The sequence below is a fragment of the Equus quagga genome, chromosome 18 (genome assembly GCF_021613505.1).
Source record: "Equus quagga isolate Etosha38 chromosome 18, UCLA_HA_Equagga_1.0, whole genome shotgun sequence".
NCBI lineage: Eukaryota > Metazoa > Chordata > Mammalia > Perissodactyla > Equidae > Equus > Equus quagga.
The window spans coordinates 1,664,827-1,682,318 of NC_060284.1; the positions used below are offsets into that span (position 1 = coordinate 1,664,827).

Consider the following 17,492-nt stretch of genomic DNA (forward strand, 5'->3'; position numbering starts at 1 on the left):
TGTTACACAGAGAGTTACCAGGAGGTGGCATTAGTTTCTCCTGCACTTCCTTCGTGAAAATGGCCCTTGGTGTCGTCTCGGCCATGTGGCTGGGATCGCCTCCAGCCACTGACCCTGCAAGTTTCCTCAAGATCGTTCCCCTGAAACAGTTCAGAGAAACACACTCTTGGCGATGCGGATGCTCCCTGGTCTGGAAATTCCATAACTCAGAGTTAAAACAAAGAATGGTCTAACTCTGTTGCTGGCATAGAATCTGAAATGTAATTGTCTGGATCGAGGAACCTTTCCCGGCTCTTGGGGGCTGCCTCTCTAATTGCTATAATAAAGAATGTTTTCAGAACTGCGTGGTGCTAAAATGAGAGTATTTAGTATTGTAAAGACATAGGAATCCAGGTGGGTCATCTGGTACAGATTCTAATTTTCTTTTGTTGCTTTTCTATCCAGAATTTGCGTGGGAACCTTTTTTTTTAAGGAATTATGTTTGGTTTGGATTTGTTTTTCCCTATCTTATTTGCTATATTTTCACAAGAAATATTTTCTTTCTTTCTTTATTTATTTAATGTCAATTTAATTCTAAGTCTGAGGCCCCAGACTTCTAGACTAAGTCAGAATTCAACCTCAGTCATCCTAGTGGCTTGTTAACTCTTGGGGTTCCAGTTTCTTCACGAGGCTCCTAGTCGTTGGCAGGCCCCGGTGGTCATTGTCACCAGTGCACCCTGGTCGTCATCAAGCCCCTACGTACATGGTCTCTTCAAGTCCAGAAGTCCCGCCGCCTCTGGGCCCCGGTTCTTGGGACCCAGGACTTCTTTCAAGGCGGGATCGTGCCTAGTCCCCGCCCTGGACCATCGCCTGCAGGGTCTTGCAGCCTGAGTGTGTGCTGGGGGCCGGGGAATGGGCAGGGCAGGGCTCCAGTCCTCACATGACGGGACTGACAGATCTCCGTTTCCAGTCTCCACTCAGAAGCTCTGTTCCTCCCCCAGCAGCCTGCAGGACGCCTACGGCAGGCCACTCAACTGGTTTCATAAAACAGAAAGAACCAAGGACTTTTGGTTGCTTCCATTTTCAGCTCCACAAAAATCCCGGCAAGGAATTTCAAAGCTTGACTACTTGCCCAACCTGAGGAGAAAAGGGGGAAAATTGTGTGAACAAACTCAGTTGAATATTTTTAAAATAGTATCACCAAAACGTGTAAAATTTGGGTTTATAGGTGTAGATTGTCTGGAGGGAACCTAAGGTGTCTTGGGGGTGTCTCGGGGGGAGTCACTGAGGGCCCAGGTGGGAGGCGGTCTCCTGTGTCTACTGTGCCCAGTGGTGTTGCCCCAGGCCTTCACATTGGTCATGTTATTTTTATGATTAAAAACATAAGGTTATTAATTTGAAGAAATATAAATTATTTTTAAATTCATTAACCATGAAACATTTTCCTCACCCAAAGCTTAGCTACCTTAGATATTGTCCTGGTTTTATGGCTCAGAATGCTGAGTTCAGGAGTTAATTTGCCCAAGAGAACACAGTGGCAGAGTCAGGATTCAAACGCACAGCTGCCTTCCACTGAGGACCACGAACACTCTTTCTCCTGCTCCACACTTTGTCCCCCGGGGCCAGTTCATTACACGAAGTTCTTTTCTTTCATTGCCAAGTAATGAGGCCTGACAAACCCCCTTCTTCAGGCCACACATCCATGCCAAATCCTTGAATACCAATAAATACCTGAAACCATGTTTCAGAATATACCGTAAAATGTAAATAAGAATGACGCACAGTTCCCTCAAGTTCACACGCAGCAGCGATGTACGGGGTTGACAGGAAAACACATGGGGGAAATGACTTGAAATATGAGGTAAAGCCAGTCCCAGAGGAGTGAAATAATAAACTTAGGAAAAATTAATTGTACCTCTGAATATATCATAACTGGATTCTGTTTATCTTTAGGTCAAATGAAATATGACATTATTAGCAAATATCAAATTATGGGTTGATGGGCTGACCCGGTGGCACAGCAGTTAAGTGCGCATGTTCCACTCCAGTGGCCCAGGGTTCGCCGGTTCAGATCCCAGGTGCAGACATGGCACTGCTTGGCAAGCCATGCTGTGGCAGGCATCCCACATATAAAAAAGTAGAGGAAGATGGGCACGGATGTTAGCTCAGGGCCAGTCCTCCTCAGCAGAAAGAGGAGGATTGGCAGCAGATGTTAGCTCAGGGCTAATCTTCCTCAAAAAAAAAAAAAAATTATGGGTTGCTGCCTGTGATTTGGTTGTTTGCTTTAGGAAGCATTTGAGGTTGTTGAAAATTAATAAGAATTTGTTTTTTTAGGATGCTATAGTGATACACGAAGTCTATGAAGAAGGAGCAGCAGCCAGAGATGGCAGACTTTGGGCTGGTGACCAGATATTGGAGGTATGTATGTGTGGATTTTATGTCATACCAGTAGATATGGTTCCTTCACTGATCTCGATCCGCGAAGTCAATTTATCTCTTCTCTGTCTTATCAACTACAGCCTCACTTATTTCTCTCCCACTTAACAAAACATGCACCTTATTTTTTTTTAATGTACACTGAATCTCTGTCATTAGAATCATGACAGATTATCAATCTAAATCTGTCTGTGAAAGCTTTTTTTAATTAAAAAGAAAAGTACAACTTACGGTTCTGTAATCTTAACATCAAATGAGACTGTCTAGTATTGTGGTTTGATCGTCTTGCCTCTCCATCATGCCTTACTCAGGTCCCTCCTAAAGCACAGACCCGTGGACCCTGGTGGTTTAAAGACTTCATCGCAGCTCTCAGTATTATCTTGTTATTCCTAATGAGTCGTCATGTCAGACGCAGGCTCATGCCTCGGCCCCTTGTTTTCTAGTTGATGGAAACGTGAATCTTCTCCATTTAGGTGGTATATGGTACTTGTTAAAAATTGAGATGCTTAACCTGCCTGTTTCAAATGGAGTCTCATATAGCAAAGGCGTTGCAGCCTTTTAAAAAGTGCCAAGGCCGGTGGTGTCGGAACTGGGGAAGGGTGGAGGGAGAGTCAGTGCCAGGCGCCCTGGGAGGTGGGACTGAAGAGCTGTCCCGATGGTGTGACGCCTCTGATCCACATTGACTCCTCTCGTTAGAGGAACTTAATGAGCAGTTGGTGCTTCATGGGAGGCACGGGCACGTTCGCCTTGCAGCTTTAATGTAGCACGTTGTGAATGACATCAGAGCGTTTGACTTTTCCCTTCAGTGGTTCAAGTCTGCCTCCCAAGATGAAATCAGAGAGATAATTCAGGCCAGAAAATATAGGCAAGAAGGAGTTAAAGGAGAGGCCAGGCTCCCTGCAAATTAAATTGAGGGCGAGTTCTAGGGTTTCTCTGCAGGCCTGGCTCTGCTTCGTCGTTGGATTAGGACCTATGCCCAGTGCGGTCATTAAGGTACGAGCATGTGCGGCTGGAAAAGCAGGCGAGGGCTCTCTGGGAGCTGGCCGGACTGCTGTGGCAACAGCACCGTGTTTTAGCAGTCAGGAGTTTGGGGGTTTTTTTTCCTCCCTAGATTTTCTAATTAACTGGCATTGTCTCAGTTGGCTTTGTAAGATGAGTAGACTGAACATTCTGAAGAGCACAGATGCGCACTTGCCTTGATGCTGACGTGATTTGTAACCCCACAGATTATTCCATAATGGCCACTTGAAACTAGTAGGTGTGTTATCGCGACTGTGGCAATGGGCACAGAGATATAAGTTCATATAAATTCACAGCATAATTATGTATAATTTCATATGTATAGTTAAATATGTATAGTTCATTTTATAGCAGTTACTCCTCGATAAAAAAATTTTAAAGTATATTTATTTATCTGTATTGGATGGACCCTGAGCTGTAGCTGTTCTCTTCCATACAGCATATTCGTGTACAAGCGAACACTCAGGACAGGTTAGCATGAAGAAAGCAGATTTGTTGTAAGTGGAAGGAGAATTTCAAAGGTCAAGTAAACCATTTCCTGGCATCTAGCCAAATTCTATTACCCAATATGGCTGGATGGTCCACACTTCTCATTCAAGATGGCCGAGACAGGCTCTTCTCTTGCCCCAGACAGGATCTAGTCCACAGGGCAGATCGTGTGTTTAGCTGGGAAACAGAGCTCCCAGTGTGGTCGAGTAACGTGTTTCCTTTCTAAGCAGTGTGAGACCCCGTGTTTGCACCTGTGCCAATGTAGTCGCCGAGTGTAGGTGCGTGATGACGCGTGATCAGCCGTGCCTACAGGTCGCCTCGAGAAGACGACAGGCCGGCTTTGGTGGTGCACTCGGGGACCGGGAACCACGGCAGCTCTGCATCAGTGCCTTCCAGACGGCAGCCTTCCTGCTCGGGCGAGTCCCGCCATTGTGCGAGCTGGCCTTCCGCGGTTTTAATGCTATCTTCATGTTAAATTGGGACAAGCCAGGTTTTGCTTTCAAAGAGGGAATCAAATTTTTTAGCATGGCAAGATTCATGATTCTATGATTAGCATGGACTATCCTCTTTTTGGTTCTCCTTTTAGGATCAGTCCCTCTTTTTATCCTACCCCTACTCCCATTCTCTCCTTCGATTTTTGTGCAAGTGGGAGCAGAAGAGCAGAGGGCTAATGCCTGGTTTTCCCTGTGGGATAAAACAGTGAGGAGCTGCTGCCCCAGGCTGGTTCCTCTTTCCTTCGAAAGCGGTGGTCACCTGCTTCCGCTTCCTCACATGCCCGTCCCACCCAAGGGCATGATGCACCCCGCTGACAACAGGGCTTCTTAGGCCCTTCTTCCCAAACAGGGAGCCCTGTCTTGCCACCCCTACGGCTCTGCACTCAGGTTCTAAATAATGCATATGGTGCCTCTGGACGGCTCTTAAGGCAATCAGTCACTCCGCAGTATTCTAGCCGCACAGCGATATGTCCTTGTGATTGTCGGTGCACTTAGTGGTGTCTCTTGATAAGCAGGGGAGGAAATGAACTGTGAATGCAGAGTAGATCGTGAGATTCCAGCAGACATCTTGTTGCTGGAATTCAGTTCAAGTGGCTTTGGTAATGTTAGAGTTTAATGACCATGCTCTTAGTTAAAAGTATAATTCTTAGTGCCTTTCACAAGATATTTTACAGGCTTAGAGAATTCCACCCCTGGAGGTAACTTTTTTCCACTAACAGAAGTGGTCTTGTGTGCCATCTATTGGAATACAGGAAAATAATCAGCTCAGACCACATTTTCTAGAGATAGTTTCCCCTTTGTTCTGTGGGTTTACCTCAGCAACAGTGAGAATGCGTTCCTGGGCCTAAACCAACAGTGAATCTGGTGCTGAGACAAAACAGCCCTGGTGCAGCCACTCCCGTTCCCTGTAAAAGCTCGACTCCTCGCTCACCTCAAGCTTGCCTTGTGTCAAACCTTGTGCCAACGCACGTCAGGGTTTATGTCACTTAACCCTCATGACACTAAGCAGATACTATTATTATCCAATTATTAATCCGTTATTATGTCCAATTCATAGATGACACAGTTGAAGCTTGACTTGAGGAATTTACCTAAGGTTTCACGTGGTCAGTAAGGTGGAATCAGCACTCACACTGCAGTCCATCTCTATCCCATGCAGACCCACTGTTTTCTAAGCAAGTACACAGATTCACCAAGATATCGAGAAGAGAAAAAGCAGCTTGAAAATTAGGCTTGTAGACATTTTCTCGGCCCACGGAATCAGCTTGAAATGGTAGCTCAGAAGTCACCTTCTCCAAGAAGGGCTCATTCCTCTTTGTCCCCTTCTCTGTAACCGTTCTGTATGCCACTAGTCCTGAGTCTTCGGAATGTTAGAAGTGGGAAAGCCCTAGATCAGCCCCTCACTGCACAGATGAGGGAGTGGAGGTCTGGAGATGGGCTTGACCTCCCAAAACATGTAGGGATGGACCAGAACACGGAGTGGAACCAACGTCTTGAGGGACCTCTTCCATTCTGCCATCTACAGGCCATGGCTGGGGCCCATCCTTCCCTTCGTTTGGCTCTTTTCCTGGCTGTGACCTGGAAGGACTGACCCATGACTCCCTTCCTTTGAGTCCCAAGCTACTGTGCCACTCAATTTCTCCCTGTGTTGGATTCACTAGCCAGCATCAGTACTTGACTTTCTCTGTGGGAAGGGCTCCTGTAAGCCATTCTAAGAGTAAGATGAGACAGCATGGTATAGAGACTAAGGGTGGGAAGACAGTCTGGCTTCAGGTCAGGGCACCTCCACCTGCTAGCTGTGTATCCTTGATCACTTAAGCTCGCCATGCCTTAGTTTCCTTATCTGTAAAATGGTAATAGTACCTATTTCAGAGAGTTAATATAAATATCAAAGGAGTAAATATTCATAAAAGGTTAATGCACAAGCATTTGTTGGGTAAAAAATAACTAAGTTGGATGTGATCTCCATTGAACAGACAAGGAAACAGGCTCTCCAAGGTTACACGACTTGCCCACATTCGCCTGATTTGCCCAAAGCTGAGGCATGGCTTACTCGGTGCTGTTCCTGGCACAGTTTGCCATCTAATGCATGGTCCTATCTGTGCTCACTCAGATCAGGATCAAATGAGTGGGCTTCAGCAAGTCTTTGACACTGTTGGAAGTACTGGTCCCTCATTTCCTTCTGGCCTGTTCTGAAGTAGTTATGATATTAGCAATTAGGAGTGAGGATGTCAGATTCAATAAGCAAACTGAGTCTAAAAACGCTGACCAAACACTGACGCTTATTTCCCTTTTGACCTCAGTTAAATGAGCCAGTTAGGCGGCTCGCTCTCGTGTTGATACCCTGGTAAAGTTTACGGCTACGTGAAATTGCATCGTTGTGTGTCCTAACCCACGCTCCATGCTTGTGGGTAATATAAGGGTTACCTTCTTTAGATTTGAAGCAACCATAACCGCTAGTGTCACTACCTGTGTGCTTTGGGAATGGGTGGAACTTTCTAGACGTTTTTCCCTGGTTGGAGCAAGGAGCTCCAGCAGGCAGAGGCCTCTGCTGTCAGCAGCCCGTCTCAGATGCCCATTGTTCCAGGTTAACGGGATTGACCTGAGGAGTGCCAGCCATGAGGAAGCCATCACCGCCCTGAGGCAGACCCCGCAGAAGGTGCAGCTGGTGGTGTACAGAGACGAGGCGCACTACAGGGATGAGCAGAACTTGGAGATTTTCCCTGTGGATCTGCAGAAGAAGGCTGGCCGAGGACTAGGCCTGAGCATCGTTGGGAAACGGTAAGGAAATGCCCCGCAAGTCAGGACCGATGGCGTTTTCCTTCAGGGTTCTGGGGACTGAGGCTGCTAAAAAGCTTAGTGTGATCTGATGATATGACTTCTAAAACGAACATACTTATAAATATTTGAATGACATAGGTCATATTTCTGAGCAAGATCTTAGCCAAACAAGTGTCATATAAAGATAGAACTCTAAGCCAAATCAACCCATACTGCCCAGACTTATTCCCATATAGAGTAAGAAGAGAGTCAGCAAGCTTCTTTCAACTTGAAGCTCAGACCTGGGGCTCCTAGGGGTTAAAGTGATCATACCTGAGAAACCGCTAACAACAAGAGGGATTATATGACGATGTTGGGTTAAGAAAATTGCTCCACCATGAGGTACCTTGTTAATTTCATACCGTGTTAACTAACACTAGCTGAGTAGACACGGTTGAGAGACAGACATAAATTCTTCATGACAGTAGTTTTCTATTAAGAAAACTATTGACCCCAAGATAATAGCTTGCACCAAAAACTTAGGTAGGTCGTCGTGGCTAGGCTGCTGTTCGTCGTGGCTAGGCTGCTGTTTTGAAGCCCATGCTGCTTACACACCTGGTGGGAATCACGGTAACTGTTCGCAGTTGTATGAGAATATCAGAGAAGGAAGTACTGTCTTGGCACTGCAGCTCCAGCTTCCAGGGTTTGCTGGCTTTAGATGTCCAGTGTGTGCTGCTTCCAACAGGGCTGTGGGATTTTCAGGGGATATCCCAATGTGACCTTAAATGGTGTCAAACATCTTCTTTGGAAGAATCGAAGTTGGTTTTGTATATATTATGTCATGTGCCCTCAACAGCCTCTCATGACTAGCCTAATGCTTCTTTCTAGCAGTCCAAGCGGTTATTAAAATAAAAATATTAGCTGCCATTTTTGAGCACTGATTTTGTGCCAAGTACTGTGCTGTCGTGATCTCATTTTTTGCTTCAGCACCACAAAACCATCCATCTGAAAATACATTACAAAACAAAAAAACTGAGATTCATATTTCTAAACAAACTCAACACACATCTGGGTGCAGAGCACCTAACAGAAACCATGTTGAAGCTTGCCTGCTTGTTGTGACACATACACGTGCCTGGGAAGATTCCACTTAGAAACGGGTGGTACTTTATTATCTTGTCGTGGATCAATGAGATAATCTTCATACCACGCCAGTATTTCAGATTGAGTTTGTAAGGAACGTTTACCTTCTTTAGCGCAAAAGTTCCATTGTAAGGGATCAGAGGTATAAGCTCTCAAAATTCACAGCTCTCTGAAGAGCAGTTCCACGACTCGGAGTGAATCCTAACAATGTGCTTGTAAGTATGTTATTCATTGCACATTGTTTGCAATAGTTAAAGAATGGAAATAACCTCTGTGTCTGTCAATATTTTACCAATAAGTGAAAATAAGGAATGTCCATAAAATAGTATGCAGCCATAAAGAACAATGAGGACGCTCTCAGTGCTAGGAAGGACCAATTGCCAAGGAGTGTTGAGTGGAAAAAGCAGAGTTAAAGAAAAAAAAAGTATGTGTGCATACTCACACATTTGTACTACACGCACCTGCGCTTGCTTATGTCCACATAGAATATCTCTTGGAGACACTGAGACACCCAAGAAACAGGTGACCTGGGCTGCCTCCGAGAGGGACTTGGGCCTGGGAAGGAGGGGTGAGAGGGAGACTTTTCAAGGTCCCCCCTTTTTAACCTCCTGAACTTTGAGATGTACGTTTATTTATTCATCAAATGAATATGATTAAAACCATAAAGTCATAAAAGCAGGAAGAAGGAGAGTAAGAAAGAGGCCAGAAATAGATCAGATGTAATAGCTGAGCCGATCTCTAAGGAAATACCTGTACATTTTAAGAGTACTTAACTCTACTTTTTTTCAAAGTGAATTTCCATTTCATTTCACTAAAATTGTCTTCTTGCAGAAATTATGCCTTTGGGCCAATGAAAATGAATATTACAATAGGCATCATAAATAGGCAAAAATTATTTAAAAGGCAAGCACTCTGAGCTCATCATTTGGGAAGTTAGTGGGTTATCTCTGGGTTAGATGGCATTATAGGACCCTTCTTCCAAGTTTTAGGATTTAACGAATCTATATATAATGTCAGTAATCTCAGATTTAAGAAAGAATTATCAGGTTGCGCCATTACCCTCTGCTTTATGGTGTTCACAGAAGTGGAAATGGAGTGTTTATTTCTGACATCGTGAAAGGTGGAGCCGCAGACCTGGATGGAAGACTGATTCAGGGAGATCAGATCTTATCTGTGAATGGGGAGGACATGAGAAATGCCTCACAGGAGACAGTGGCCACTGTCCTCAAGGTGAGTCCCTAGGCGGCTGTGTGCCCAGCTGGCATAACTGAAGCCCAGAGGGAACAGTTCTAATCCAGCTTGATTATAAAATGGGTTGGATTTTGCATTGGCTCTAGTTTTTACTAAAGATCTAATCTCTGATTACTTTAACCAATCAGGAATAGCTTTAAAAGAAAGCTGTTATCTTGACTAACGGGATTGAAGGGAAGTCTGTTTGGGGATTTCTAAGCTTTTTTTTCATACTTGTGAGAATTCCAGGGATCCACAATTGTCCTCTATAGGTTTTCCTACCACCCACCCTGCCTCCCACCGAAGTTGTAGAGATGCTGAGGTTCAGGATTCCCTTCCGAGTGTCACATTCCTGCCACGTGGACCCCACCTCCCTTGGAAGAAAGTAGTTAATAAAAATTCTTGTAAATTTCCACTCAACTATAACCCATTGAATCTTATTCTGTTTCACAAATAGCTGTGGAAGCTTTTGCAAAGACAAATGGATTTTGTTTATTTTTAAAATTCTGATTTCCTAATATAGTCAATTATCAGTTATCACTCAAGAGAGGATTGTATTTGCAGATTATCTCTATGTTTGATTTTTCTGTCCTCCTTTTCACTACTTCTTCTTAATTATTTTACTGCTCATTAACACTTTCATCAGACAGGAAGGAAGAGAAAAGAGGTGAATTGAAATCTCATCCTTCTAACATGTTTAAAGAAGTCATGAAGTCATGAGATGAATACTGTTGAGTTGATGAATTTTTGTTATTTTGTGTGATGTTTTGATTACTGAATCTGCTCTTTGCCCGTTGCCTTCATCACCCATTTACAGTTCTTGGCTGCCGAGATGAGTGGAGGCTCTGCCATAATAATTTAGAACGTAAATGCTGCCATTTTTCACCTTGTTCTTTTCTTGTCTTCCCAAGTGTGCACAGGGGCTGGTGCAGCTGGAGATTGGAAGACTCCGCGCTGGCTCCTGGACCTCCTTGAGGAAGACGTTGCAGAACACTCAGGTTGTTGATGGCTTCCCGTCAGACTGACTCACTCAACTGTCCCCATTGGGAGAAAGTTCCCCATTTCCTAAATGATTTCTTGGAAATAATGTGTAATATACAGCATATTCACAACACCAAGCTCAGTGTATTTTAATGTGTTTGAAATAAAAATGAAAGGTGGGATGGAAATTCATTAATCTCTAGATTTTTCTCTCCTTTATTGCCTGCAAATGTTTTCTTAGAACCACTTTTCCCCCCAGTATTAGTTCTATATTGCCTGTGCATACATGCACACAGCTGTGTTTATTCTTAAAAAAACAGAAAGGAGCAACATCTGGTGGCAATTTGACCCTCATTAGCACAACATTGTTCTATTCATTCAATTAAATATGGCTATAAAGTTAACTTGTGAATAGCCACTCACACATGCTGAGGGCAATTAATGGTGTATTGGTGTATTCCTAGGAGAGTGAAGTGTGAGGGCTTCTCCTGTGGGAGGGTGGCCTTAATGGGTGATATTCGTGGGTTAGCAAATATCTTATATTTATTTGCAAGGCTGATGTAAGTGCTACTTCTTTTTTTAACAAAGTAGATTTCACTGCATTTTTTTTTCATTGTAATGTCTGACAAAATTAAGATGGTAGACTATATTTTAGTCCCATGTGGTACATACTGAAATGGTAGAAATTTACATGTGACCCCGTAATCCCCTTTGTGGGTTGTAGATAGGCCTTTGTTTTGAGGTTAAAAGCATGACTTTTGGTGCCCTCTCTGGTCACCTCAGACGTAAAGCTGCTCTGAGGCCTTTGTTCAGAAGATGTTCTGATGTTGTGATTGGCACACGAGTGTTTCTGGAATGCTGTGAGCTGCCTCCTTTGCCTCGTCGGGTTAGAAAATGGGTGAAGAAAAATACCATTGTTCAGATAGGATCACAGACAAGCTGGCTTGTCTTAGAGAATCTTCAAAGCAGTCAAACTCAGTAAACATCACATTAAGTTTGCAACTTTCTCCCGTTTCTGGCGTCTGTAAGGGGTAGCAGATACTGAGCCGCAGGGCTGCTGTGAGCGTCCAGGAGGGAACAAGGGTGCTTCTGACCAGAGCTGTGGGAACCTGAGATGCAGCATGGTTATCTCAGCTTCTTCCTTAATGGGAGGTTCACTTGTGGTGATTCCATTAAAGCGTCGTTGCACACGGGAGGTTAGAATGCAGTGAACAATGCGGAGAGGGAACGTTTATTCCTGGAGAGGCTACACGGAGGAGGTTCCATTGGATCTCACTCCAGAAGGAGTTTGATAGATTGAAAAGAGGAAGAAGGCATCCCAGACAGGGAGTAGCATATGCAGAGGCACAAAGGGGTACAAGGAGCTCCAGTGTTTTCAGAAGAGTGAGGACTGACAGGGGCGGTGGTAGGCAGAACTGGATTTCCATCCTTAAGGAATGTACATGAGCATCATAGTGATTAATAAAGTTCACACTCAGGTTAAATGCAGAGCTAACAAATTTACAAGCTCTATCATTAAGTGTCCAAAAAACCGCCATTACCGTTTATCTGGTATGTAAATGTGAGCTGTCATATTTTGGCAACCTGGGCCAAAGCATCAAATACTTTTATCTAACCTTCTTTGCACAAAATTTTTATTTCAGAGGGTAGAAGTTTAATTCCATTTTAAGAAAAACGATAAATATACTTTATCCTTAAAATTACGGCTGAGATGATATGAGCATCTGCACTGATGTTGGCTAGTTGGAAGAAGGCGTCTAGCTGGCTGTGAAAACAACGTGTCCTCCATCATCGTGACTTGAAGACCAGCCCGTGGCCCAGATAGAGAAAAACAGGCTCCAGTCCCAGGCTTTTCCACTCCAAACCCGTGTCAAGCAGTCAGGACCCTGCAGGGCACAGATTTCTTTCTGGGCAATTCTAAGATAGGGAGATGGATGCCTTCTTTTGAGGGCCAAGGAGAATTATAATTTGTTGACTCGGCCTAGAGAAAGTGGGTTCATAAGAGAGGTCTTCTACCTTGGGGCCCCAGGCCTCTTCTTTTAAAATGTCTTTTCCCACCATCTGGGAAAGAGGTCTCCATCCTGCAGAGGGAAATGTGTAATGGAAATAACTCCTGAGAAGTCTTTTCCTCAGACTACTGAGGCAGTGCTGCCCAGCGAAGTCCATATTTATAAGAGTCCTGGCAAACACATTGATCTGAGATTTTTTTTTTTAAGCGAAAGCTATAATATGCTATACTTCCTCAGTTCTGAGTAGTTATCTGTTATGGCACCATTGACTTAAATCATATCCTTTCAGAAACCATATGAAAAAAACTCCTTTAAATTTATATATCCATCATAAAGGGTATTGATGTCTATAGCTTACTTTGAAATCAATTTTTTAAAAAAGACAAATTGATGAGTAGAGAAATATATATGTAATGAAGGAAATATAGCAAAATATCAATTGTAGAATCTAGGTGGTGTGTGTATGGATGTCTTCTGTATAATTCAACTTTTCTGTATATTTGACAATCTTCATAAAGAACGTTAAAATATCTAACAACTTGCATCATAGAACTAAGGAAATGGATCAAATTATAATTTATTAGGCGATAATTGTGATTTAAGTTTATCTTAAAATTTTGAGGCAATTAGGCGTCACCTTGATAATTTGGTAGAAGAAATTCTTTATTCGTTGTTGGTGAATTGTTTTCTGCATTGGAAAGGCGCTTCACTATGTATGCAATTTGCAGTGAGTAGCCACTAGCCATCCATGACTATACATTGTAGACCTCAAATATTTATTTAAATGAATGAAAGGACAGGAATGGAGGTATAGCAGATTGGGCTGACTTATTATTGACTCTAGGGAAATCTTTGAGAAAAAAAGTTTAACATATTCCTAAAACAACATATCGTTTTGATATTTGCTGCTTTCTCCTACAACTGAGGGTCCCATTTGGTCAAGTTTCTCTTGATCAATATTTTATTATACTTGTTTTAGGCAAATAGATCATGTCATTTGGGTAATAAAGGAGTGAATGTTGACTGTAACCCCAGATGGCACATAGTAGCACTAACCTATCATGTAAAAACACCATGTAACAACCTAGAAAATGGTTTTGATTTCATGTGGAGTTAAAAAAGCTTGTTAGCGCATATTTTCCACCTTGATGATTGAAACCATACATAAAAGCACATACAGTAGAGAAAACGTGCTCTAGGCTTGTGTTAGGGCGGTGAGAGTGAGTTTGGGGGATTTTTGTTTCTTTTTTAGTCTCTCCAGAATTTTCTCTTACATGGTGTGGTTATTTCCGTAATTAAAATACTAATAATAAGGGTGAATTTTAAGAGTGTGTCGGTGCTTCGCTGCAGCTGACCCCGGCTCTCGTTTCAGGGCAGTCAGCACAGCACACACAGCAGCTGTCACCCTCCCCTGCCTCCTGTCGTCAGCAGCCTGCAAAACCTGGTTGGCGCGAAAAGAGCTTCCGACCCTTCCCCCCAGAATCCAGGTATTACTGGGACACACCTCCAGCAAAACCATCCTGCTACCCAGTTATTTTTAATATTAATATTTTTAAAAAACAATCCCTTTACCTCCAACTAAGATATTTTTACATCTCTGAACCTGGCCACATAAGCCTCAGCTTCCTGAAAGGCCTGTTCTGGAGAAGGAGTCACAGAGCTTCGTCTGTGAAATGTGCCCTTAACTTTACACAAATCGCGTGAAAAACAGAAAAGCAGAAATCTAAAGTGAAACCATTTACAAAGAGAAAATTTAAAAGTTACAGGTCAGAAGTGCATGTGCCACTGGGGGTGGGGTGGGGCAAGGGGTCTTTTCAAGTCTTTCCTCAAGTAGCTGGTTATCCTTGATTAAATCGGAAAAATATGCAGTGAAACGCTAATGCCCCCCCTCCGTGCCATCCAATCACACATCCCAGCCTCTACCGCTCTGGTCCAGCGGCTTTTGTCAGGCCAAAGGGTTATGGCCACATGTGTCTCAGACGGGGGGGGGGCACTTCTTCCAAACGGGGACACAGCCCTGCTCAGTGGCTGCACGTGTGGCTGTGGAGAAGGGGCACAGTGCCTGCTGGCTCCAGTGTTCTCTCTCGAAGGCCTAGGAACTGATCCCATTCTCACGAGACAATATTATAGCCTAAATATGTTATCTCTTAATTTTAAAAAGTTACTTGTGTTGCTTCTTTATTTATAGGCATGGACGTGGGACCAAGGACCGTTGAGATAATCAGGGTAAGTCAGTTATTTTGTTATTTTACTGGTTTGTGTTGGATTTGCATAACATGTACATTTTCCCTTACTGCAATTTGTTGGATTGGTAGTGTGTTCTTTTAAGTTACCGAGGTGAGTGTGTGGTCTGTGGGACATACACAGACTTAGAAAAAGAGAGTAAGGCGTGGAGATGACCGCTGGATTTTTGGTGCATCCCATATACTGCATTTTGTGCATTGGTATCACATTAGACTCTCATACCTCATCTTTTTCACTTTAAAGCATGAACTTTTTCTTTTTTTTTAAGATTTTATTTTTCCTTTTTCTCTCCAAAGCCCCCCCGGTACATAGTTGTATCTTCTAGCTGTGGGTCCTTCTAGTTGTGGCATGTGGGATACTGCCCCAGCGTGGCCCGATGAGTGGTGCCATGTCCGCGCCCAGGATCTGAACCAGTGAAACCCTGGGTGCCAAAGTGGAGTGCGTGAACTTAACCATCCGGCCACAGGACCGGCCCCTAAAGCATGAACTTTTTGCTATGTCAATAAGTATTTTTTTGACGGCATATAGCATAATTTTTGTTGGTTGCGTAGTATTCCGCCCTGTGAATATGCTGTGACATTCTTAACCAGCTTCCTCTTACTAAACAATTAGCATGTTTCTCAACTTTTGCTATTTTTAATAGTAAAATATCTTTATATTTTCTTTTTTGCCCATATTATGGGTGATTTCCTTAGGATTAATTCCTAGAAATGAAATTGTTGAGTCAAAAGCCACACTTGTTTAAAAAGCCTTTCATAGGAACTGCGAAATTGCCCTCCTGAGGAGGTTGTGTAAGACGCATTTCAGTTCATAAATTTGTCAAGCCCTGATTTTGAAACTCCTGTATGATATCCAGAATATTGGAAAGTAGACTTCTGTTTTGATCTCTTTGACATTAAATTTGAGATTCCAGAAGTATTGAAAACCAGTGTGAGCTTGTTGTAGCCGTAGTTCACCTGCCGTGCAGTGATGTCCAGCGTAGCTCGGTTCTCTGGTATCAGTCATGTTTGAAGGCACTGTGTCCTTTATTAGCTCTGCGACCTTTGGCAACTTACTTAGCCTCAGCTTTCTCATCTGTAGAATGGCATGATAACACTGTTTGCCCCCCAAGGCACATGCTGCGTCAATTAAACGAGGTGATGTGTATAGCGCACTGGGCGCGTTGTGAATGCCCGGAAGTGGCATCGTTGTTCCTGGCCACAGCTCTGGCCAACGCTGCCTCGTTTCTTCCCAGTGTCTTTCCACCAGGGTGGCGACCCGGATGCCCCCGTGATGGGGAGGTCCAGTGCACCAATGTGCACGTAGTTAGGGGTGAGCGAGGGGAACATCAGGAGGGATTTGAACAAGGCCAGATTATTTCATAAGTTTCTGCTCATTCCAAGGCTTATAAAACAATATTTTATGTTTCCTTAGTCATTTCAGCCAATTGTTTTGAAAGGCGTTTATAAAAAGGCCTCTGCTACCCACCCTGTTCTTCTCCACGTGGTCCAGGCAGGAACTCCACAGTGAAACACATCTTGCCATTTTGCGCAGGGCTTCACTGTCGGTGCATTCAGAGAATATAGGCTGGACACAAATACTCTGGAAAACAGGACACAAGCTACCCGTGACTGGCGAGGTCAGCACTGCCATCCTTCTCTCTTATAGGCATGACCTGGCAGCACTAGTAATCATGTTAATAATAATGAATAACCTGTCACACTTATGTGACGCAAGTTTTTGTTTTTCGTTTTTTTGAGGAAGATTAGCCCTGAGCTAACATCTGCTGCCAATCCTTCTCTCTTTTTTTGCTGAGGAAGACTGGCCCTGAGCTAACATCCGTGCCCATCTTCCTCTACTTTATATGTGGGATGCCTGCCACAGCATGGCTTGATGAGCGGTGCCATGTCCACACCCGGGATCCAAACCAGCAAACCCCGGGCCACCGAAGCGGAACATGTGCACTTAACCGCTGCGCCACCAGGCTGGCCCCATAGACACAAGTTTTTAAAGCTCTTTCACCTAGGGTTTTTGTTGTCGTTTTGGTCTTTTTCCTTTCCCAACTTCATTGAGGTTACATTGAAGCACACTCAACTGTATGTGTTTTTAAGCGATCGACTCCAACTGCAGAAGCCTTGCAACCATGTAGGTCCCTTCACCGCGACCATCATGCGGTTCTGCCACAGCTGCCGTGCGCTTAATCCACGTACACTGAGAACCCACCAGGCAGTGGTTAGTGTTTGCCTGCAACTGTCCTGCACGTTTGAAAGGACTTAGGAAGAAAATTGGTTGCATTTTCCTGGTTCTTTGCATGTGGAGTAATTTAGGATTTTATCCTGGACCTGGTGAATGTTATGCCGTGTAGACTGAAGAATGCTGATGTTTTATCAGGCAGCTGACCCAGTCAGGTTCAGACCCCACGGTCCACCTCAGCTGTTGTGGGCGGTGGTGCAAACCTCAGCTCAGTTCCCTGGTTTGGCTCTGCGCGCCCGCGTGCCGCTTAGCACTGAGCCCGAGAGTTCCGTGGTTCACTCCCGCGTTGGGGGAGCCCCTTCTCCAGCTCTCTGCTCTGGTTTCCTCTTTATCCTCAGCCACCGGGGCTCCCTCTCCTGGTTCCGGCGAGTTTTTGTCCGCGTCTGATCAGCTGCCCCACGCAGGCTCGCCCTCGGGACAAACCTGGGACATGCACCCCTGCTCTTGCTTCTCCAAGTCTGGCCTTTTTCTTCAC

At 44.1% G+C, this 17,492-nt stretch overlaps 1 protein-coding gene across 3 annotated transcripts in view; it reads left to right on the forward strand.

The window, feature by feature from the left end:
• PATJ (PATJ crumbs cell polarity complex component) overlaps nt 1-17,492 on the forward strand; it is a 305,804-nt gene that overhangs the window by 262,821 nt on the left and 25,491 nt on the right. For all 3 annotated transcript variants that reach the window (XM_046645368.1, XM_046645370.1, XM_046645369.1), the window contains exons 34-39: nt 2,314-2,397; nt 7,006-7,199; nt 9,404-9,551; nt 10,463-10,549; nt 13,914-14,028; nt 14,730-14,767. In XM_046645368.1, coding sequence (XP_046501324.1) covers nt 2,314-2,397; nt 7,006-7,199; nt 9,404-9,551; nt 10,463-10,549; nt 13,914-14,028; nt 14,730-14,767 — 666 coding nt within the window. The remainder of the gene's footprint in view (nt 1-2,313; nt 2,398-7,005; nt 7,200-9,403; nt 9,552-10,462; nt 10,550-13,913; nt 14,029-14,729; nt 14,768-17,492) is intronic.